Source organism: Acomys minous (genome assembly GCF_964271855.1).
Source record: "Acomys minous genome assembly, chromosome: 10".
Lineage (NCBI taxonomy): Eukaryota > Metazoa > Chordata > Mammalia > Rodentia > Muridae > Acomys > Acomys minous.
Genome location: NC_140491.1, coordinates 59198020 through 59221580, shown reverse-complemented (window position 1 = coordinate 59221580; position 23561 = coordinate 59198020). Strand labels below are relative to the sequence as shown.

The following is a 23561-nucleotide window of genomic DNA, read 5'->3' as shown; positions in this document are numbered from 1 at the left end:
GATCTTTAATCCACTTGGATTTGAGTTTTGTGCAAGGTGACAAATATGGGTCCAGTTGCATTTTTTTACACATAGACATCCAGTTTGACCAGCACTATTTGTTGAAGATGCTATCCTTTTTCTATTGAATGGATTTGGCTTCTTTGTCAAAAATCAAGTGACCATATGTGTGTGGATTCATATCTAGGTCTTTGATTAGATTCCACTGATCAACCAGCCTGTTGCTGTGCCAGTACCATGCTGTTTTAATTACTATTGCTTTATAGTACAGTTTGAGATCAGGTATGGAGACTCCTCCGGAGCACCTTTTATTGTACAAGATTGTTTTAGCTATTCTGGGTTTTTTGTTTTTCCATATGAAGTTCAGAATTGAACTATCAATGTCTTTTAAAAATTGTGTAGGTATTTTGATAGGGATTGCATTGAATCTGTATATTGCTTTTGGTAGGATGGCCATTTTTACTATGTTAATTCTCCCGATCCATGAGCAAGGAAGATCATTCCATAGTTAGAGTAACTCCTAAATATTTTATATTGCTTATGGCTAATGTGAAGGGTGTGGTGAGAAAGGAAACTTTTAAGTCCATTTTGGCTGAGACCTGAAATAGTAAAACCACTGTTATACTTCAAGATGAAGTGCCACATGCCCCATTGGTGAACAGAAAAGGACATTTAAAACCATCTGTAAGGTTGTTGGCCAAGTACCCATTTCATGTTCCCGAGGATCACTTTGAGGACTCGCTAAGGAGCTGTGTGGGTGTAGTGTGGCGAGGTATTTCCCTTTATCCCAAATGCAGTTAGGGGCTCTTTAAAAGAAGCTCTGTGAGAGATTGGTGTTAATTCTTAGGAGATAGAAGAGACAGGCAGTTGGTCCAACTTAAGGAGAGGTAAGACTGTGACTGGAGAAGCCTGGAAAATGTCAGCAAAGCTAAGGAGCTGTTAGGGAACCCAGAGCAGGCTGTACCTTCATCCATGATACAGCAGAGAGTACCCAAAGTCATAGCTCTTCAACTTTTGATGTTTGCCATCCTCAGTTCTTTTTAATGCTCAGTTAGGTAGTAGAACATTCAAGAAAGGGGGAGGGATCAACCAAATCTTTCAAGCTAAGCAGTACTGAGTTTTCAAAATTAAATTCAATTGTGATAAAGAAAAAAATCCTTCAAATCTGGGACAGAGTTTCCTTCTGGAGAATAATGCCTTCTTGATAATACGCTTAAGCAATTTTCTGATAAATTGTAACAAGATGAAAACCTTACTCAGCAGACTGGCTGAGATTAATTTAGTAATAGTTTTGAAACCAGATATTCAACTATAACATATTTTTCTGCAAGGTAATCATTGATTGGCTCATTTGGGCCTCTTCACACGTGGATGCTGTTGAGTCTGCTCTTTCAATGATGACAAAAATATTTCAGGGATAGAAAGACTGTGACAGTAGAGGCAGTCATTTTGCTTACTTGTGATATCAGTTATATTTTAGTACCAAACTTCCCACCATCCACTATAGGAATCTCTCACAGACATTTTGTGGTGATAAGATGATCCTCCTTAGGCCAAATGGTATGTGAACATAGAGACTGCATTGTCTATCGTTATTTTACAGGTTTTAGTGTCTGGTCATGTGGTATACTAACACTACAGGCACATTTTCTTTCCTATGTAGTTTCCTAACATGATTCTACACCACAAACAAGTTGCTTTTCTTTTACACTCTACAGGCCTCCCTTGTCTCCCTTCTCAACTTCTCTCCTCTCCTTCCCTCCACTTTCTTTTCCCTTTTGACAGGTTCCTTGAGCCCAGGTTGGCCTCAAATTCTACTAAATTAACCTGCTTTATCAGTTACTTTTCTCGTTTCTGTGACCAAATACCCATCAAAACACAACTTAAGGTGTGTGGGAGGTTCACTTCAGCTCAGGGTTTGAAAGAATGCTATGCATCACGGTAGGGAAGGCATGGTGAGAAGCAAATGTAGCTAACAGCATATGGCATCTGCTTGTTCACACCTCAGCTGAACAGGAAGTAGAGACATGGAAGCAGGTCTGAACCATGAACCTTAAAGCCTTCCCTCTTCCTCCAGGTTGGCTCCACTTATTGAAAGGTTCCATAAACACACCAAACAAGTGCCTACCAGGTGTTTAAACACATGAACCTATGAGGGACATTTCACCTTCAAACCTTTAGTGTCTGGCATACTAGGATTACAGGGGTGTGCTACCACTCTTGACACAAAAATTTCTTTTAAAAAATCCTGTCAAGAACTGGTTCAACTAAATATTAATTTAAGTGTGTACTAACAGAGAGTCTGTCTGTTCCCTCTTTATTCTAAAGCTGTTGCTCAGATCATGAACTCCAAATTTTACATATAATTTAATCCCTTCCATATGTAAAGATTCTGGATACATTTGTTTGTATAATGAGTCAATCATAAACAGGACTGGCAATAGTCTGTTTAACTTGGTAGAGATCTTATATTAAACATATAACGCAGTAATATGTATTACCAATAAACACAGGGCTAGAGATATGTCTCAGTGCCTAAGAGCACTTGCTGTTCTCACAGAGGACCTTGGTACGTGCCTTCAATCCCAGAACTTGGTGGCAGAGGCAGGCAAACCTCTGTGATTCAAGGTTATCTTGATCTACACATTGAGTTCCAGGCCAGCCAGGGCTATATATTGAGATCCTGTCTCCAAAACAAAAAAACAAAACAAAAATGAAAAGAACAATATTTTAGACTAGATATAGTGGCGCATACCCACAATCCCACATTAGGTAGGCTGAGACAGGAGGATTGAGAGTCTATGGCCAGGTGGGTTGCACAGTGACACCTGTCTTCTGGCTACCCTAAAAAGAAAGAAAGGAAGCTACATATATATTTCTTTTACAATATTTTTATGATGGTGAAAAATGAGAAGCATTCTAAATGTACAATAACAGGTGCTTTGTAGGTTAGTCTACGGCTATATACACTTAATAAAATTATTAAATTATTTATTAGAAAGACTGACATGAAAAAGAGAAAACCAATGTATACTTAAAGCATGTATGATTTATATTCATGTTATAGTTGATGGACTTGTATACATACATATGCACACACATGTACACACACATACACACATACATGATATATATTTGTCAGAATGTAGCAGATGTGTTGAGATTATGGATGACTGATTTTTTTCTCTAATTTTTCTCTAATTCTTTCTTATTTAAAATTTCTTAATATTAGAAACAATTGCTCACCATTCTAAAGTCTTAGAATCACATTTTATTAGCAATCCATGCTGAAATGGTACATAAAGATTTCCATTTGCTAATGTTCAGCTTTTGGCAGACAAAGTACTTTTCAGCTAAGCAAATGTCAACTGTTGCCATAGCACTTCTAAAGCTAAAATACAGCTACGTAACAGCTGGCAGAGGTACTCCTGGGTAAATGTGGAGAAGAGTTAAGGGTTGACTAAGAAAATGTCATCCTTCCCCGTCGTCAATGATCTGTGAGACACAGAACCAATGGGGAGGAAGCACAGACTGGGTAGGAGGGAATCTGACAAGCATATGCAAAAGCCACTGAGGAACAGAGGGAAGATCTGGGAGTGGCTGGGGGCATTCCAGGTAAAAATAGGTTCCAGAGAAGAGCTTTTGCTCTGTTGTACAGAGAGCTCTCGGCAGTGGGTCACCTTCAGGACATAGGGAAACGTGTTAACCAGTTAGCGGTGACTGGAGACCTTAGGTTTGGTTCGGAGTGTAATGGAGAGAATTTAAAGATATCCGAAGATGACTTAAATCTATGTTGATTCCATTGCCTTCATAAATCGACTTGGGAGATGAGAGGAACAGTTAAATTGTGAAGTCTCTGCAATGCCAAGACCTTTATTAGGCAAATGTATCCAGATTAACACTTCTAGACCATATCTTAAGTGGGGTCTGACTTTCACACGAACCTGGTGCCCCATATTTGACCACGTCCCCTGGATGGGGAGGCCTGGTGGTACTCAGAGGAAGGATAGCAGGTACCAAGAAGAGACTTGATACCTTATGAGCATAAAGAGGGGGAGGAGGTCCCCCCCAGTCACAGTCATAGGGGAAGGGAGTAAGGGGAAAATGAGAGAGAGGGAGGAATGGGAGGATACAAGGGATGGGATATCAATTGAGATGTAATATGAGTAAATTAATAAAATATATTTTTTTTTAAAAAATTGACTAACCCATTCTCTGTCCAAGTTTCAGAGCACTTACTTATTTTGATGCAGGGTCTCACCACATAGCCTTAGCTGGCCTGCATCTCAGTGTGTAAACTAGACTAGCCTCATACTCACGAGAGATCAGCCTGCCTCTCGAATGTCGGGATTAAAGGAGTATGCCACCATGCCTTGCCCTGATTGTGTGTGTGTCTGTGTGTGTGTGTGTGTGTGTTTCCAGAGAGAACTAGCACACAGTATTTCATCAAGTTGTAGTTGATTCTTCAACATGAACAGATGCAAAGAAATACGTAAAGGTATTGAGGCCAACAAATGAATTGAGAAATGCAAAATCTGACATGTAAAAAGTATTTGAAGTTTAGAGGGCAGATTATCAAAAGTACTATCCTGATTATTTGGAGTGATGGGTTAGTAGAAGGTAAGACTTTAAAAAGCTCACTAGGAAATATAATTCTCTAAATATAAACTGACTTAGTTGTCCTAGGCAACTGAAATGTCACCGAAGACAGACCTGTGTAACAACAGTTAAGATGAATACGTGTCTTTCTGTTTCCATTAAGTGAAATTATTAAAATTTCTCATCCTACACAGTACTGCATCTACTTGGAATAGCGATTGAGGCATAAACCTTCCTGATTCAGCAGCCTGAATGAAAAAGTCAAGGCTAATTTATGGCTTAGCTCACTCTCACCACAGATCTGGCAGTTGCCAGAACGTTACACAATTAATTCGCTGTCTTAGTTAGGGCTTCTATTGCTTTAATCAAACATCTTGACCAAAAGCAAGTTGGGGAGGAAAGGGTTTATTTGACTTAGACTTCCACAACCCTGTTCAAGTCAGGAAAGGCACTCAAACAGGGCAGGAACCAGAAGCTGACTCAGAGGCTGCTACTACTGGCTAGCTCTTCATGGCTTGCTCAGCCACTAGGCCAGGATTGGCTGGGCCCTTCCTCATCAATCACTAAGAAAATTCCTTACAGCTGGATCTTACGGAGGCATTTTCTCAATTGAGGTTCCCTCCTCTCAGATGATGCTAGCTTGTGTCAAATTGACATAAGACTAGCCAGCATAGCCAGGCGAGGTCCCAGCACTCCCACTCCCTTGGCAGAGGCAAAGGGATTAATGTGAGTTCGAGGCTAGCCTGGTCTACAAAGTGACTCCAGGACAGCCAAGGCTGCACAGGGAAACCTTGCCTCAAAAAACCAGAAAAACAAAACAAAACAAAAAAGACTAGCCAGCACATTGACCAAATACCCTCTGCCACTAAGTTAAGTAGGTCCTTCATTTAAAGGCCAATCTCGGGCATAAGTGAGGAAGAGTTGGAAATTCGGATATTGTTTCAAGGACACAAAAATTGTTAATTTGAGGTGGAGACCATATTAACATAATGATGAGTATAGTTAAGAATGATATGTATTTAAAAACTGTTGAGATCTTAAATGAAATCAGATGTGAGATGAATGCTAATTAGCTTGAATTAATCACTTTACAGTGTACTTAGAGAAAAACACCTCAAACTTAAAGCAATTCTTTGACATTTTATCCTTGAATAAAATGGATTTTGGTAATTTCCATTCCCTATTACCCTCTTTTACCTTGCCCACTCTGGCTCTACCCCTTCCTCCCGCCAACAAGTGCCCCTATTTTCATCCTATAAAAAACCATAATTTGTGTGTGTGTCAAATAAACGTCAGTGGGTAGATGAATATCTTAGTTGGCTTTAATCCCTTCCCAGGACCTCGGGCACTAACTAGGTCCTGGGTGTGCAAGGAGCGCGGTTTCCTCCGCCCTCACCGCCGTCCTCTGCGTGACCCGGCGCGCTCGCTCGTGTCCCCGGCCGCCGCCGCCGCCGGGCGCCGGTCCCAGCGCCCATGAGCCTCCTTCCCCGGGCTGCCGCCGCAGTCTCTGCGCCGCACACCCCGATCCGGCTGCTCGCGAGAAGGCTGGCCGCCATGGCGGAGCCGCTCAAGTCTGTGGACTACGAGGTGTTCGGGAGAGTGCAGGGTACGGCCTGACCCTGGAAGCCGAGACTGGGCTGTGCGAGGGAGGGGAGAAAGCTAGCGCCATCCATCTTAGGGGAGGCCTCTTCCCTCTGAGGCAGGGACTTCCGCTCAGCCATGACACAGCAGCCCCGGGTGGGAGGAGGGGCAATGCGCGTGCGTGGCATGGCAGTGGGCGCTGTTGAGGGCGGAGGGAGGTCACCCGGGGTACCCAAAGGGGCGGCTGCCAGCCTAGTGGAAACCGATGGAGTGGGAGGGAAAAGCAGAGGTTATTGGTCACAAAGGGTTTTCGGGCTTGGGTTTAGCAAGGGTACCTGAATGATACCGGATGGCTTACTTTGTCAGAGGTTATGGCCCCTCGCCAACTTACTAGCAGTTTTTCCTTCCTGTGTTTTGGAGATTGACCCTTTCATATTTATACAAATTTTTGCACTTGTGCACTATATCACTGAACGACACCACCTGGCAGTTTAACTGAAATTTTCAAATTTTGTTTGCTTATAAGCTTAAAAAGCACAGAGCATGTCTGACTTATTGTAAAATTTTTATATTTATAAATTAAAACGTTAAAACATTCTTAAATTTTCTAACGGGGCTTGACATGGTAGCACACACCTTCGTTAGGCAGAAGCTGGTGGACCTTTGAGTTCGAGGCCAGCCTAGTCTATATACACTTGAAAACATTATCTAGTGGAGTAGATATAAATACTGTAATTATTTAATATATAGCATCCATTTAAAAGAAAACTTTTGAGAGTGGGAACGTAGCTCAGTTAGTGGAGTGCTTGCCTAATAGTCACCAAGCCCTGTGCACTGTACCAAGGGTGTCGTGGCATATGCCCATAAGCCAGCTAGCACTTTTGAACGGACTACATACTGAGATGAGACCAGTCAAGGCGCTGAGACTCTGGCTTCAAAATTTAAAAATGCTCTTTTACAAGGATATAACTTCCTGTTTCAGTCTGATTTCTGTTCTACCTATTCTACATAATTTTATCCCATTGTTTGGTATGCATGAGAGTTTCCTACTGTTCATTTCATCCTCCCGCCCAGATGTGCTCAGTGTGTGTGTGTGTGTGTGTGTGTGTGTGTATGTATGTATGTATGTATATAAATAATGTGGGTTTTTTTTTCTTTTTGTTTTCTTGTTGTTTGGGGCTTTTTTTTTTTTTTTTTTTTTTTTTTTTTGTCTCTCTGTGTAGCCTTGGCTGTCCTGGGCTCCCTTTGTAGACCAGGCTGGCCTCAAATTCACATCTATCTGCCTGCCTCTGCCTCTCGAGTGCTGGGATTAAAGGCGTGTGCCACCATGCCCAGCCAGGAGATGTTTTCTTAACTACCTTTAACAATATGCTTTAATAGTAACCATTAGTAGATTTTTAAAGGTGAGTTTGTGTTGGAAATTTATTTCTAAGCAGGAAAGCTGGGATTTAAAAAAAAAAAATGGAATCTTGTTTAAAGGGGGAGGGGGAATATTATCCTTTTATTTTGCTATTCTATTGATATTTTACATTTTGGGGCAGTGTATCCGGGGTAAGGTTAAAAATGGACAAAAGTGTTTGTTGTTTCTTTATTTATTTTTATAAGGAGCTTTTGTTTCAGAGATTTGCTGTGAGAAGAGAGGTAGGAAGGGAAAATCATAACAGACCAGTGTAAGATCAGGGATAGAAAAGACTGCACAAGGAAGCTGGACATTTGAAAAGCAATTCTTGAGTTTGTACCTTTAGAAAGGACACCAGAAGTCATGGCCAAAATAAGTGCCCGTCTAACTCTTCCTGATCTCAGAAGCTACGTGGCTAGTACTTTTGTTACTCTGCTAACCTGACTACATCTGGAATGAACTAAGACCTAAAAATGGAGAGCCCACCCGAGGGGGATTGTTGCTTAATTTGAAGTGGGAAGATCCATTTCTAGCCTGATCTTTGAGGTGAGAAGAGGCACCTTTAATCCAGATCTTTTGAGATTGGAAGCCCTACTTCTAATCTAGGCCATGCCTTCTGCTGGAAGGCGTGGAAGAAGGAAGCTTGCTGCTTTTGCCTGTTTGCCCTCAACGTGCTGCTAGCAAGTCTAATCCTTCACTGGCAGTAGAGTCTACTTCTTTGGGATTCTGGTGTATACTGAAGACCAGTTGAGACATCCAGCGTCCTGGACTAAGCAACTACTGGATTCGTAGACTTTCCATTAGTTGGCAGCCATTGTTAGACTAGCTGGACCACAACCTGCAAGTCATTCTAGTAAATCCCCTTTCTATATAGAGAGACTCGTTCTATAAGTTCTGTTACTCTAGAGAACCCTGGCTAATGCAAATTTTGGTGCCAGGACTAGTTCTAGGACAATAGAAGTATAAGGATGAATCTTTTTTTCTTTTTAAGATTTATTTATTTATCATCTGTAGGCCAGAAGAGGATATCAGATCACATTATAGATGGATGTGAGCCACCATGTGGTTGCTGGGAATTGAAGTCAGGACCTTTGGAAGAGCAGGTGGTGCTCTTAACAAGTGAGCCATCTCTCCAGCCCTGGGAAGTCACTTTTTAAAGAAGATTTTATTTTATTTATTTTATTTTGCGGGGGGTGCGGGTGTTTTGAGATAGGGTTTCTCTGTGTAGCTCTGACTGTCCTGGACTATCTTTGTAGACCAGGCTGACCTCAAATTCAGAGATTTGCCTGCCTCTGCCTCCCAAGTGCTGAGATTAAAGGTGTGCACCATCACACCAATCACACCAGCTAAATCATTTTATTTTAAAATGATGTGTATGTATGTATGTATGTATGTATGTATGTATGTATGTATGTGTATGGGTATAAGCATGTACGTGCAGATGACCTCCGAGGCCAGAGAGGGCATTGGCTCATCTGGCACTACAGCTGTAAATGTTTTTTGTGTGATACTGACCATCTCTTCAGCCCTTGGAATTGCTGGCCCGTATCTGAAAGTATTGTCATGAGAAGACTAGGTTATAGATTTGAGGACCGCAGAGGTAATGTCCCATTTTGAATGTATATCACAGATCTCAGGGAGGCTCATCATAGTTCATGTTGACCTTAATCACCTCAGACAGTGTTTGCCAGTTTCTCTGCAGGAAAGTAACTTTAACATTTTCTCTTTTGCCATCTTTTCTTCTTACACATTTCTACCTTCTATAGAAGCTCTGTGGGTTTTGGTTTTCTCTGTGAATTTCTGTTACCAGAGCTGGGAGGCAAGGCTTTCGTGAAGACTCTTGACAGGGGACTGAATCTTCATTACAGTATTTGTAGCTGTGGCTTGGCTTGTAATGTTTCTATGGATGTTTAGTTATATATCCCCCACAGAATAATAGACTGAAGAATCAAAAAGGAAACTGGTAACCAGGTGGTTTGGTGCTTTGCCATCTTTCTGTCAATGCTAACACTCTTAGAAATGCATTCTGGCCATGTCTTTGTTTGCACGGGTTTTAGAAGTCCCAGGGTTTGTTTTGACAGAAGTAACTGGGGTTTAGAAAGCAGCAAGTTTACTAGAGTCCTCATATAAATATATTCTTAAAAGTTTGTTTAAGCTGAATATAGTGATACATACCTGTATTCCCAACACCCAGGAAGTTGGGGCAAGAGGATCTCAAAGTCAAGGCCAGCCTGGGCTACATAGTGACAGCTTGCCTCAAAGGAAAGGAAGGTGGAGGGGAAGGATATGGAAGGAGGGAAGAGGAAGAAAAATAAACAGAAATATTACATCAAATAATATGGTAAAATAAAATGGTAAAAATAAACCATGATGGATTACTAATGGCCTTACCACATGATTTATATATGCATATCTTTCCTTGTATAGACAGCGAAATAGAAAACTTGCAATTTAGACATTAGAGTACATCAGAGTCAAAAAGTGTGAGTATGCTGCCTCTCACTCCTGTTCACATTTATGTTATTCAGTTTTGTGGCTAGTTCTGCTTTCATTAATGCTATTTTCTGCTGTAGTTGTGTTCCCAGGTCTGTGCCTCTCACTATCTCAGGAAGGATAATATTTTGAAGGTCAGGCTGAGGGCTTATTATATTGCTTCCCACAGGGCTGGTGCCTCTGGTGGAGACTTCAAAAGTGTCTTGAATTAAACTGCACAGCAGTGATGGCTCTAAGACAAGGTAGTGTGGGGGTTGTTTCATGTGTTTGAAAGATGCTGCCGTGACACATAGCTCCCTTGACCATGGAGAAGGGTTAGGCAGAATTTTACTCCTTAACTGTTTCGGCAGTTAAAAATGTTATAACTCATTAGGAAGGGGACCAAGTGGGAAGTCAGGAGGGGACAAGAAAGGTGATGAGAGTTTTGGATATGTCCAAAGTGTGTGTGTGAAACCACATAAGCAAACACATTTGAAATCACTACAGGCTGATTTGTAGAGCAGCCACAGGCTCACTTCCTGCATTCAGAATGGCATGTGCACTCAGCTCCCAAGATGAAGGCATGCATTACAGTATGCAAATACGTGACAGAAAACGATTCAGGCATTTATACTTATCATATGGTTTCTTTGGATGGCAGTGTTCCCTTGTAGATTTCAAGTACGTTTCCTTTGCATAAACTTACTTATTGCCTCCCTGTCTCTTTTTCCATTACGTGAAGAACAGGTTGCTGCTGACTGAGCTTGACTGAACAACACATTGCACTCGAGTGTTTCATGGCTGAAGGTGCCTCTGTCTGTCCCAGTTTCCCAGAGCAGTGTGTCACCTCAGCTCCTTTTCTCTTTACCAAGTGATGTGGAAGCAGAGTGGGGCCAGAGAGGGATCTGTGAAAGCCCAGTGGAAGCCTGCTCACCAACAGAGGGCCTGACCTAGGGTGTTCTGTTCTAGCCACAGCTGATAAACTACAGGAAACATGTATCCACATTTGCCTTTTGTTTCTGTTTACATGGCTTCCCACTACATGCCTAGTTTAGGCGTCAGGCCTCTTGGAAAGATTCAAGAAGATTCCAATGGGCTGTGGAACTTTGTTGATTTCTGCATGGCTCCCTGCTTCAGAAGCTTAATGGGCTGGAGGTCTTGAGACCGCTTGACACACATTCATTCTAAGGGTTTAAAATAAAGGCCCAAGCCTGTCAGGGCACGCCTGTAATCCTAGCACACAGGGAGGCAGGGCTGGGCAGATCTTTGTAGGTTCAAAGCCAGCCTGGTCTACAAAGGGAGTCTAGGGCAGCCAAGACTATACAGAGAAACCCTGTTTTGAAAAATAACAAAAACAAAAAACCCAAACCAAACCAAAAATTCTAATAGCTATATGTGTATTTGTAATGTTAATAATGAATTGTTACAGTATTTTCTTTTCTTTCTTTTTAAAAAAGATTTATGTATTATTTATACAGTACTACGCCTGTATGTGTGGCAGCAGGCCAGAAGAGGGCACCAGATCTCATTGTAGATGGTTGTGAGCCACCAAGTGGTTTCTGGGAATTGAACTCAAGACCTTTGGAAGAACAGCCAGTGCTCTTAACCTCTGAGCCATCTCTCCAGCCCTGTTACAGAATTTTCTTCAACTAGCTTTTCTTTTTTTAAATTTATACAACACTTGTGTGCCCAGCCCTGGTCTAGCAAATAGTGCCCTCTTGGGATTTACAGTTTACTGTGAAAATGGGAAATAAAATGTGAATTGCCAAGCCAGGTGTGGTGACACACGCCTTTAACCCCAACACTTGGGAGGCAGATGGAAAGCTGTGAGTTCAAGACCAGCCTGGTCCACAAAGTGAGCCTAGGACAGCCAAGGCTACACAGAAAACCCTTTCTTGAAAAAAATAAAAACAAAACAAAACAAAACAAAAAACCAAAAGGTGAATTGCTAAGTGTGTAGCAATGGTATGTGGTAGTCAGTATGATATGCCCCTACAGGAATTGTTGAAGTGCAGAGATCACGTCTTCAAACAAGTGCAGAAAGCAAAATGACTGACCTAGAAGTGGAGCGAAGCTATAAGTCCTCCAATGCCTGCCCCATACCCCCATGACAAACTTTCTCCAGCAAGGCAGCACCTCCTAAAGATCTCATAATACCCCCCCCCTCCAAATAGCACCACCAATCAGGGACCAAGGGGTCAAGCACACAAGCCTAAGGGTTTGCATTTCTTATTCACACCATTTTAGAGGGTAACGGAAAGGCGAGAGGTAAAGGATTGGGAAAGACATGGAGAATGTGGTGACTAGAATTCATTTTATTTTCCATGTCATGAGGAGTCACTAGTCAGTTTTAAGTTTGGGAATGAAGTGATTGGATTTTACTTAGGAAATAAGCCCACCTTGCCTTGTTTGTAAAGAGTAAGTGGGAGGCAGAACTGGATGCAAGGAAGCTGGGAGGTTTTTGCTGTGGATGACTTGAGAGAAAACACGATTTCTTCTAGAAACAGCTGGAACACAACTTAGATGTTTTTAGTAAGTCTTTGGTACAGGTTGGGGCTGGGATATGCTTTTCTGAGGCTGTGCACGTCCTTGCATGCTTAATTGTGTGTGATAATCCTAGCTTTGGGCCTCTGAGCATATTTTCCATCTGTAATATCATGTTGCTCTCACCGTACTAACTATTGCTTTTGAATGAAGTCTGAACTTTCAAAAAGTCATTTAAAAATTATTAGTTTATTTTTTAAACTATCTTATAAAATAACAAGTTTTCTTATGGCATTTTCATAAATTTTTCATTTTTAAAACTCATTTTTCAATAAATATGTATCAAAGTCACCAAGATTGGTTTGTCTGTCCAGTGTACTCACATTTGTATCCAGGCTTATGGATATTATTGCTAAAAATTTTTTTCCTTTATTTTTATTTTTTCCCATTTGCTTATTTTTGTGTGTTGGTGTGTGTGTGGCAGTCAGAGGACAACTTGTGGAACTTGGTCCTCTCATTCTACCATGTGGCTTCTGGGGGTTGACCTCAAGTTGTCAGGCTTGGCAGCAAGTTCCCTTACCCACTGAGCCATTTTGCTGGCCCTGTTTTTCCTTTTTGAAGTGGGATTTCATTCCTACCTAGCCTAGAAATCACTGTATAGAACAGGATGACCTAGAATGTGAATTTTCCTGCCTGTCTTTCAAGTACTAAGGTTACAGATATACATTGCCATGCCTAGCCCCAGCTGTAAATAATTATAGATATTTTTTTTAAAAACAGAGTCTCCTGTAAGCCCAGGTTGGCCTTGAATTTGCCTTGTAGCCAAAGATGTCTTGCACTTCTGAGATTACAGAATCACCACACCCTGTTTATTGTTCTGTCTCTGTCTGTCTGTCTGTTCTATTTTCCCTACTATATTCTGAGCTACTAGATGCAGAGACAACTATGTCTTGCCTATTTATCTCACCCTTTGTACTTTGAATTAGACTAAAATTTTTGTTATGCAAATAACTAATGATTATTTTCTTGTTGAATATACTTGAATTATCTAATTTTTAGATTTTATCTGAAATAATCCATCTTAGATTATATATGTAATTTCCTTATCCCAACACACATAATTAGTTGGATATGTCTTTGTTGTTTTAAAAAGTACTTTTAAAACTACTTTTAAGAGTTCTTTTCTGAGACTGCAAGTTCAAAGCTGGTACAGGCTACATACTGAATGTGAGACCAGCCTAAGCTATACGGTAAGAGCTTGTCTCCAAACAACAAAATAGCAACAACAACCTTCTCAAACTCCTTTGCTTTAAGCTATGAGCATCTATCTATCTATCTATCTATCTATCTATCTATCTATCTATCTACATCACCCATCTATTCACACATCCATCCATTATCTAATGTGTGTCTTTGTGGTGTATGTGTAAATGTGTATATAGGTATTTTCACCTGGGCATATGTGTGTGGAGGCTAGAGGTTAATGTCAGAAGTCGTCCTCTATTACATCCTATCTTATTTTTTTCAAAGGATTTAAAAATATTTGTATGTGTGAATATATTGCAATGTGTGTTTGTGAACACACAGAGAGGCCCAAAGAAAATATTTATTTTCTTTGGTACCATCTGTCCTTTGAGTCAAGGTATTTTTCTAAAGCCAGGGGACTTGCAAGCTCTAGTGATCCTCCTGCCTCTGCTCCTCTCAGAGACACGTATGGGATGCCTGGCTTCTACATGGGCACTAAGGGCTGAGCTCCGGTCTTCCTGCTTGCCTACAACACATTTTACTGACTGAGACATCTCCTCCGGCCCTGCTTGAGTTATAAGTCGTCCTTTCTCCTTGGTGTTCATAAACTGAAAGGATGTTGCTCTTTGCTAGGGCAGAGGTTAATGTGGATTTCCTTTGCCCCGGGGGCGGGGGGGGGGTAAGTCCTAAGGGGGGAGGGAACAGCCTCACCTTGCAAATTGCCTGCCCTGCAAGTAATGCAACGCCAGGTCATGATAGGGTGCAGCACTTAGGACGTGCTCTCCACCATTCAGGGCTTCTTGTGCACAACTGACTTGTAAGCTAGTGAGGCCAATGTGATAAGTGAGCATGCCGTTTCTCATCCACAGCAATTGAACCACCCTACTGGGACTTGAAGCCAGGGCTTTATTCATGCTAGCCAAATGCTGTGCCTGTCCTGTAATGCGACCCCTAACCTGAAGTGTGGAAACCTTTCACAAGCCTCCCTCCAACCTTCCTCCCAGCTACTGGTTGCAAATTTCACTGTGTAATAGCAGATTCCTTAGATCTTAGGTACAGATTCTGTAAGTCAGAGATGTTGTTGGAGAGTCTGATTTTTAAGAACCCCTCCCCCCATAAAAGATGGGCGTGGTGGTGCACGCCTTTAATCCCAGCACTCAAGAGGCAGAGGCAGGTGGATCTCTGAGTTCGAGGCCAGCCTGGTTTACAAAGTGAGTCCAGGACAACCAAGGGTGTTTCGAAAAGGAAAAAAAAGAAAGAAAAAAAAAGAAAGAAAGCGAGAGAAAGAAAGAAAGAAAACTCCCAGTGACTGTTGGTTTGTAAGCTCTTGTGTATGTAAGAAAGAGATCATGTTTCTTTTTCTTATCTTTTTGTGACACCGAGGCTTGAACCTGAGACCGGTTCCCCAGTCTTCCACTTCCTTTTCACTTCAGTTGCCCGTGGTCTTTCCTTTCACAATGCTTATACATGAGGTTGAGTAGCTCAGAGGAAGTATGGTCAGTACAGCCTGGAGCTGGTAGGCTGTGCACTCAGTCAGCACTTGTGTATTCTGAGCCCCTGCCTTGTGCAGTAGAACCTACATATGTGGCTTTCGGCTGTTTCCTTTTATACCCACAGGCTGACATCTTTCCCTCTGTGGAGAACAGATTGCTTTCATGTTCTCCTTTTTACTAATTCTTCCCACTCATCATTCCTCTACACTCTATGTGTATTAAAAAAAAATTTTATAGACTCAAAAAATCCTACTGGTGATATTACACTGTCTATTCCCTCGCTGCTCTTTTTGTTCCTATTCATTTAATTCTATAGTATACTGCCATCAGGAAACACTGTGATTTTATAAAATACCCAAACTGAGCCTTCACGTGCTCCTACCCAGGGTCCCCTGCTATGTGTAAGCAGCATTTTTTTTTAAACCTCCTTGGAGATTAGTTTGGTTTGGTCCCTGTGACTTCCAGATCTCTTTTTCCCTGATTGTTTTCCACCAAATGTATAATTTACAATTGGTAATATTTCTACTTTTTTACACTCAGTTTCTTTTTGCATGTAAGGGGCCACGGGATCACCAGCATAGTTCAGAGGACAGCCCCATCTCTCCAGAATGTTCCCTTGAGCCTCTTTCCCAGGCCTTGGCACCAGACAATATTTTTTTTTAGATAGGGTTTCTCTGTGTAGCACTGACTATCCTGGACTTGCTTTGTAGACCAGGCTGGCCTGGAACTCACACCATGCCCAGATGACAAAAAAATCTATTTTCAGTTTTTGTAGCTTTGCCTTTCCAGGATGTAGCTTATTTTTGTTTGTTTTGTTTTGTTTAACATACTGCATTTGGTTCATATGTGGTTGTGTGGACGTACCATAGTACCATAGTGGAGGTGTGCTCTCTCTCTCTGTGTGTGTGTGTGTGTGTGTGTGTGTGTGTGTGTGTGTGTGGTGATTCTTTTACTTGAAGTTCAGGCTGGTCATTTAAAAAACATTTACATATACTTCTTTTATGTATGTAGCCTGTGAGTCTAAATGCTATGGTACATAGTGGAGGTCATAGGACAACTTTTGGGTGCTGGTTCTCTTTTGCTGTGCACTCTTATTGATCAAGATCTTTAGATTTGCAGTTTGGGGAATACCTGAGATCTGTTGTTTAGCATTACCATAATTCCTAGGAAAGATGTACTAGGCCTTCTCCAGTGAGTCCCAGTCTTCAACATACATCCTTAATAATTTGGAACTATCTAGGCTCTTGTTTCACTTCCATTAAAATACCCAATTCTTTATGTATCAGTGTTTGGTTATAGATACAAAGCATGTAGATATAAAATTGATGGCATCCCTTTTGTGGTGGTGTGTCTGTATCTGTACAGGTCTTCCTGCATGCTATATGAATGCCTTACCACTGAGGCACATTTCCAGTCCCCAGTGGAACAGTTTTGTCTACCACAGTCTAGAAAGAGAAAACATAACCAACTTGAACAATACTACCTAACCCACAGGATCCAAAGAATGCACATAGTGACAGCTACACCAGAGAGTCTCTACGTATCATTTTCATTGACATTAATTTCCATTAATGATGAGGCCCTGGAAGCCCATATGCTGGTTATAACTGGAAACTATTTAAGCTTGACTATAGTTGTCCTACTTAAAAAATTCTAAAAACTGGGGATAGGTAAATTTCATACAAGTACTGTCCACTGTTCACTAATTAATTAATTCAGTTTTGTGGAATTGGGCACTGTCTAGAGCTTTATGCATCCTGGGCAAATGTATCTTTGAGCCGCACACATAGGTTAACTCCTCTCTGTTCTTATCCTTACTATGTTGAAGCAAAGTTGCCCAGGTTGGTCTTGAGTTGTTTTTTATGTAGCCTAGACTGGACTTAAACTTGTCACCCCTCTGCCTCAGCTTTAATTTGCCAGGATTACATGCCCACACCACCAGATAACTGTGCTTTTAATACATTTTTAAAAATATGATGAAAGTGTAATTCAGCATTTGATTACATACTTTGGTTTCAAATACTTTTTTCAAAAAGACCCTTTGAGTACGTTCACGTTTTGTTATTCACCCTTTAGTAGATGCAAATTATGACAGGTAATGCATAGTTTGTAAAAGACATACAAACTGACATTTCTTTTTGTCCTTTCGTTTAGGTGTTTGTTTCAGAATGGTAAGTGAACTCTGTCTCTTACTATTATTATCCTTTTTTAAACTATTGATTTTCATCACAGAGCCATTTTCTACCCTGTTCTAATGTACTGTTTGTATCCTGCCCATTATAGCTGATGATATTTTTCTTGGAAAAAAAATTGTGGTTTCTATTAAAACTGTCTTTACAGTTTTATCATAGCTTTCCTGGGCTTTAGTTAACACTTTCTATGAATTCCAAAAGCATTCTGGCATATGGTTCTAATCAGGCATTTGCCTAGGTATACAGGATACAAATTATGGCTTCTCTCAGGTTTTCTACATAGAAACCCCCTTGGGCCAGGAGCATATCTCACACTGTAAAGTGAGTTGGGTGCTAGTGTTGCACATTTTAGCAGTATTTCCCTCCTTTCCCCATTTTGGGTTTTATTTTAAAAAACACTCCTTTCCCAAAAGTTAATTGCAGCTTGTATTTTCCCTTCCTCTCTGAGCTGGGTATCACTGTTGTAGCCATCTAGCTGCTACCTCTGAGAGTCCCACCGTTGTCCCATCAGTCAAGCCTCTGCATCTTGGGATAACTCTATCCATAATAGCTCATTGTCCCCATTTTCCTGATTTTCTTCATTTTCAGACTAGCACCTGTATTTGTGCATAGCCAACTTCTCATCAGAGCCTGCTGTGTGCCAGCCTTCCTGACCACTGTGTCTAGTCCAGTATTCTTGCTGGTTTTATTTTATTATTAAAATTATTTCTATTTTTATTGAACATTTTTTTGTTTTTTTGTTTTTGTTGTTGTTTGTTCATTTGTTTTGTTTTGTTTTTAGTTTTTTGAGGCAGAGTTTCTCTATGTAACAGTCCTGGCTATCCTGGACTCGCTTTGTAGACCAGGCTGGCCTTGAACTCAAAACAATCCATGTGCCTCTGCCTCCTGAGTGCTGGGATTAAAGGTGTGCACCACTATGCCCAGCTTTATTGGAACTTTTGAAATGATTCATTGTCTTTTCTGCCTGTATCTATTTTATGCTGATCACAAACTGGTATTTTTAAATCAGTGATTGAGACTCCCAGGCTCATCAGTCTGTAAAGCCTAGATTAGCAATATAATTCTCCATTAATGGATGTGAGGAAAACACAGTTGAATTTTATGGATCTGAAAAAACAGTAATAGAAACTATATCTGAAGCAATTCTCACTGTTGGTCTATTTTCTCTAGTTGTACTGATCTTATGAACAGTGGTATCACTGTAGGTCAGCTACGCAAGCACATAGGCTTTCTTTTCTTTTCTTTTATGTATTGATATTTTACCAGCATGTATATCTATGGACATGCTTAGTGCCTGCAGAAGTCAGAACAGGTATTGGATCTCCTGGAACTGGAATTATAGATGGTTATGAGCAACCGTGTGGGTGCTCGGAATTGAACCCTGATCCTCTGCAAGATGCTTTTAACCACAGAGCCATCTTTCTAGTCCTTTAGATTATATTTTATAAATAAATAAATAAATAAATATTGTCAGATTAGCAATTTCTGAATACTAGAGTTCTGTTATAAGTATAGATGTCTAATGATGGACTTGACCTCTCTTGTTTTTTGTTTTGTTTTGTTTTGTTTTTTCCTGAAACCAGTACACAGAAGGAGAAGCTAAGAAAAGAGGTGTGGTTGGCTGGGTGAAGAATACAAGCAAAGGCACCGTGACAGGTCAAGTGCAAGGCCCTGAAGAAAAGGTCGACTCCATGTGAGTAGTAAGCCCAGCATATCTACAACATTTAGGCAGCTGTTTTATGTTTTCATGTTTCATTGGATAACAGAAGTACCAATGTCCAGATTCAGCTCTCATGGCTTACAAAGAAGCTGGAGTGTCTGTAGGCAGGCCACAGGTAGGTGGCGTTTCTTTGTTGGGAACAGACTTCCTTCTTGGACAGGGTTCAAGAAGAGCTGCTGCATCGCTTCCCAGTCTGTTCGCCCCAGTCTTCCCCAGCATGGGATCCATATCCAGGACCCAAATAGTCATCATTTCAAATATTAGGACAGAGCACAATGCCTTTAGATGCTTCTTGAAGTTCTAATGTAGTCTTCAAAGCAAAAAGGTGGCCGTCTTTTTTCTATTGTGTAATAAGTACTTACCTAATTGTAGTTTCATTTTTACAATGAGTTGTTTAGCAAGTGCTATTGTTACCATAGTACAAGTCCTCACAGTCTAAAGAGAGCAGATTCAGCAGTGAGGGTGACAGTGCCCAGTCTACACAATACCATTTTCAAAGGCTTTGACTTCTCAGCTTCACAGTTTACATACCTTTTTAGAATGCTTTACTTTTAAAATAAAATACCTAGCATTTATTGAGCATGTCCAACATGTTGGGAATGAGCTAAAAACTTTGGATGAATTATTATATATAGTCTTTGCAACAAAGCCTATGAGTTAGATACTACATCATAGTTTATTTTATTTAATAATTATCTTTTTTTTTTTTTTACTGTTTTCCTAGTTGAAAAGTAATATTTTTTCCTGTTGTAATAAGCATAGTAAGAGAATAGAGAGATGGGAAAGCAAAGCGAATAGCCTGCTCTTGGTTCTGTCTGTGAATGTAACTTGTCCCAGTGGCCTTCAACAGCTTCCCCTTTACTTAAAAATGTGCATTCAAATGATTTCATTATCTTATGTGTATGTGTGTTTTTCATGGGTATATGTCTGTGAACCATGTACATTCCTGGTGCCCAACAGTGCCAGCGGAGGGGGTTGGATCCACCAGAACTGGAGTTGTGCATGGTTGTGAACCTGCATGTCTGTGCTGGGAACCAAATCTTGGTCTTCTGAGGAATTCTTAACCACTGTGCCATATCTCTAGTCTCCTTAAAGTATATACTTATAATTAATATATCATTTATTGTTACTCACTGGAACTCTGGCACATTTTCAGTAACATGTTTTCATCAGATAGACATTTTTACTGTCAGTAGTAAATTTATAATGACTGAATTCTTAGTTTTCTAATTCATTTGTGTATAACTATGTATTTGTATTCATGTGGAAACTATACCATCCCCTCTCTTAGTGTACTATTGCTGTGAAAAGACACCATGACCAAGATAACTTTTCTGAATGGAAGCATTTAATTGGGAGGCTGGCTTACAGTTTCAGAGATTTTGTCCATTAGCATCATGATGGGCAGGCAGGCAGATGTGGTATTGGACAAGGAGCTAAGAACTACATCCTAAAAGGCAGGCGGCAGGTTGAGAGCCACTGGGCTTGGAATGGGCTTTTGAGAGGTTTGATTTTTAAAATTATGTCGGGGTTGGGCATTTAACTCAGTGGTAGAGCACTTGCCTAGCAAGTACAAAGCCCTGGGTTCGGTCCTCAGCTCTGGAAAAAAAAAAAAAAAGACAAAGTAAAAATAAAGCCATAGTTTTCTAAATCACATTTTTGTCACTCAAGATGTTATTAAGAAAATCCTTCTAAGTCAAATGATGTATATTCTTAATGTCTGCTTAATAGTACACATGCAGGTATACCATAATTTATCACCTCATTGCTTCAAGTGCTTGCTTTTGTTTCTTGCTTATTGCAGTAGGAGGATGCTGCCTTCCACTTATTGGTTATTTTGTTTTTATGGGGTAGATTCCCAGGAGTGTGACTTATTGAAGAGTATTTAATGTAAAAGTGTTCATCAGACTCCCTATTAGTTTCAATTCTGTTGAGATAAAATACTTAAAAAATCAGCTTACAGGAACAAGAGTTCATTTGACTTAGAGTTCCAGAGGGTGTATAGACCACTGTGCTGTAGACAGCATGGTGTCAGGACCTGAGGACACATCACATTAGCAGTCAGAAGTAGAGAGAACAGGAAATAAGCCAAGCTATACAACCTCTGTGCCTGCCCCTGGTGCTGTGCTTCCTCTATCAAGGCTCTACCTTCCTAAACAGCCCAGCACATGAGTCTATGGGGGATGTTCCTCATTCAAAGCACAGGGGACTGACTGCCTTCAAAATTAGATGTAGAAATTTGTATTTTGCCCTGCTCATTCTGTTAGTAATTGCTATTATTGCTTTATTTTTTTATTTTATCTTATTAGCTCTGGAATGGTTATTATTTTATATTAATTTACACCTCTAATCAGTTCAACCAGTATCATGCCTGTAGCTACACAGGTCCGTTCACACAAACTCCATTTTTCCATTGCCTTAGTTAAGGTTTCAATTGTTGTGAAGACCCCCCTGACCATAACAAGGTTTTTTTTGTTTTGTTTTTTGTTTTTTGTTTTTTTGTTTTTTTTGTTTTTTTGGTTTTTTTTTTGGGTTTTTTTTTTTGTTTGTTTGTTTTTTGTTTTTTTTTTTGCCTCTCTAGAGTTTTGTTCAGTGTGTCTCTGGGTCTAGAAGGTGTTGGGAGAAGCACAGCTTGTGCTGGATCTGCAGTGGGGAAGAGGGAACTTGATCTTGGAGCAGTGTAACTGCTTGACAGCTGGCTGATGGCACTTGCCAGCTGCAATCTCTTCCACCTTCATGATCTGGATGGAGTGTGGCTCTTTTTTTTTTTTTTTTTCTGATTAAATAGCATATTGTGCTATGTCCTAGGTTTTGGTTGGTTTGTTTTCCTAACTTTTAAAAAGTTTATTATTTATATAGTATTCTGCCCACATGTGTGTTTTTCCACCACAAGAAGGAACCAGATCTCATTAAAAATGGAATGAGCTTGTGGCCATGTGGTTGCTGGGAATTGAACTGGGAACTTTTGGAATAGCAGATGGTACTGCTAACCTCTGAGCCATCTCTCCAGGCCTGTTTTCCTAATTTTTGGTGCTTTATTTATTGTACTTATGCATTTACTCTATCTGGATATATTTTTACTCATAATTTTAGATAAAGAACGATTTTCTACTAGTTGGGTAGTCATTTATGCCAGCATCATTTATTAACTAATTGTGCTTTATGCCACTGAGTTGACATATATTTTTTATCATATATTTGTCAACTAGGTTTTAACTTTGGATTCTGTTTTACCCTATTGATCTATTTATCTCTATACCATATCATTATTGATTCAATTGTAGTCACCTGGTAGCATTTTTCCTTTCACTGTTCTTTTTGTAAAAGTTTTTTTTAATGCTTTTATTTATTTTCATATTTTTGTGAATGAGTTTTTGCCTCCATGTGTATCTGTGCAACATGTGCATGCAATGCTGTAAAAGGCCAGAAAACGCCATTGGACCCCTGGAACTGGTGTTACAGACTGTTGTGAGTTTCCCCATGGATTTTGGGAACCCAACCTGGGTCTTCCCCAAGAGCGTCCAGTACTTTTAACTGTTCAGATGTCACTCCAGTTCCTACTTTTTTTATTATTTTATAAAAAACCTGCTTGCTTCCCCCCTCCCTCTTCTTAAGTTTCTTTTTTTTTCTTGTTTTTTTTTTTTTTTTATTAAAAATAGATTCTTGCTGGGTGGTGGTAGCACATGCCTTTAATCACAGCATTCAGGAGGCAGAGGTAGGTGGATTTTTGTGAGTTCAAGGCCAGTCTGGTCTACAGAGTAATTTCCAAGACAACCAAGGCTACACAGAGAAACCCTGTCTCCAAAAACAAGCAATAACAACAAAATAGATTCTTTTTTCATATACTACTTTACAAGCACAGTTTTCCCCCTCTCCACTCTTCCCAGCTCCCCCCACCTCCTCTCTCCACCAAATCCACTCCCCTTCTTCTGTTTCCTCTTCAGAAAAGAACAGGTCTTTAAGACAGGACAGCTAAATAGGACAAAACAAGATACAGTAAGGCAAGATAAAAGCCCTCATATTGAGGCTGGACAAGGCAACACAACTGAGGGAGAGTGTCAAGAGCAGGTAAGCAAGTCAGAGATGCACATGCTCCTACTGTTGGAGTCCCACAAAAACCCCAAGCTAATGTCTATAACACATGTAGGGGACCTGGTGTAGACCCGTGCATGCCCTGTGCTTGCTGCTTCAGTCTTTGTGAGGCCACGTGAGCCCTGCTTAGTTAATGTGGTGGGTCATGTTCTCCTGGTGCCCTCCATCCCCTATGACTCCTAAAACACTTCCTCCTCCTATCTCCAAGGGGTGGGACTTGATGGAGAGCTCCAATTTAGACTTTCTGCATAATGTCTGGCTGTGAGTCTCTGCGCCTGCTCCCC

The 23561-nt window shown here is 40.6% G+C and overlaps 1 protein-coding gene across 8 annotated transcripts in view; it reads left to right on the top strand.

Moving 5' to 3' along the window:
• Positions 1-5906: 5906 nt before the first annotated feature.
• Positions 5907-23561, top strand: part of ACYP2 (acylphosphatase 2) — a 145193-nt gene continuing 127538 nt past the window's right edge. For 4 of the 8 annotated variants that reach the window (XM_084800109.1, XM_084800112.1, XM_084800111.1 and 1 more), the window contains exons 1-3: positions 5912-6205; positions 17428-17444; positions 19049-19158. In XM_084800109.1, coding sequence (XP_084656235.1) covers positions 6073-6205; positions 17428-17444; positions 19049-19158 — 260 coding nt within the window. In that variant the 5' untranslated portion in view covers positions 5912-6072. Of the gene's footprint in view, positions 6206-17427; positions 17445-19048; positions 19159-23561 lie in introns of all 8 variants that reach the window. The other 4 variants (XM_084800108.1, XM_084800114.1, XM_084800107.1 and 1 more) reach the window with 4 other exon arrangements.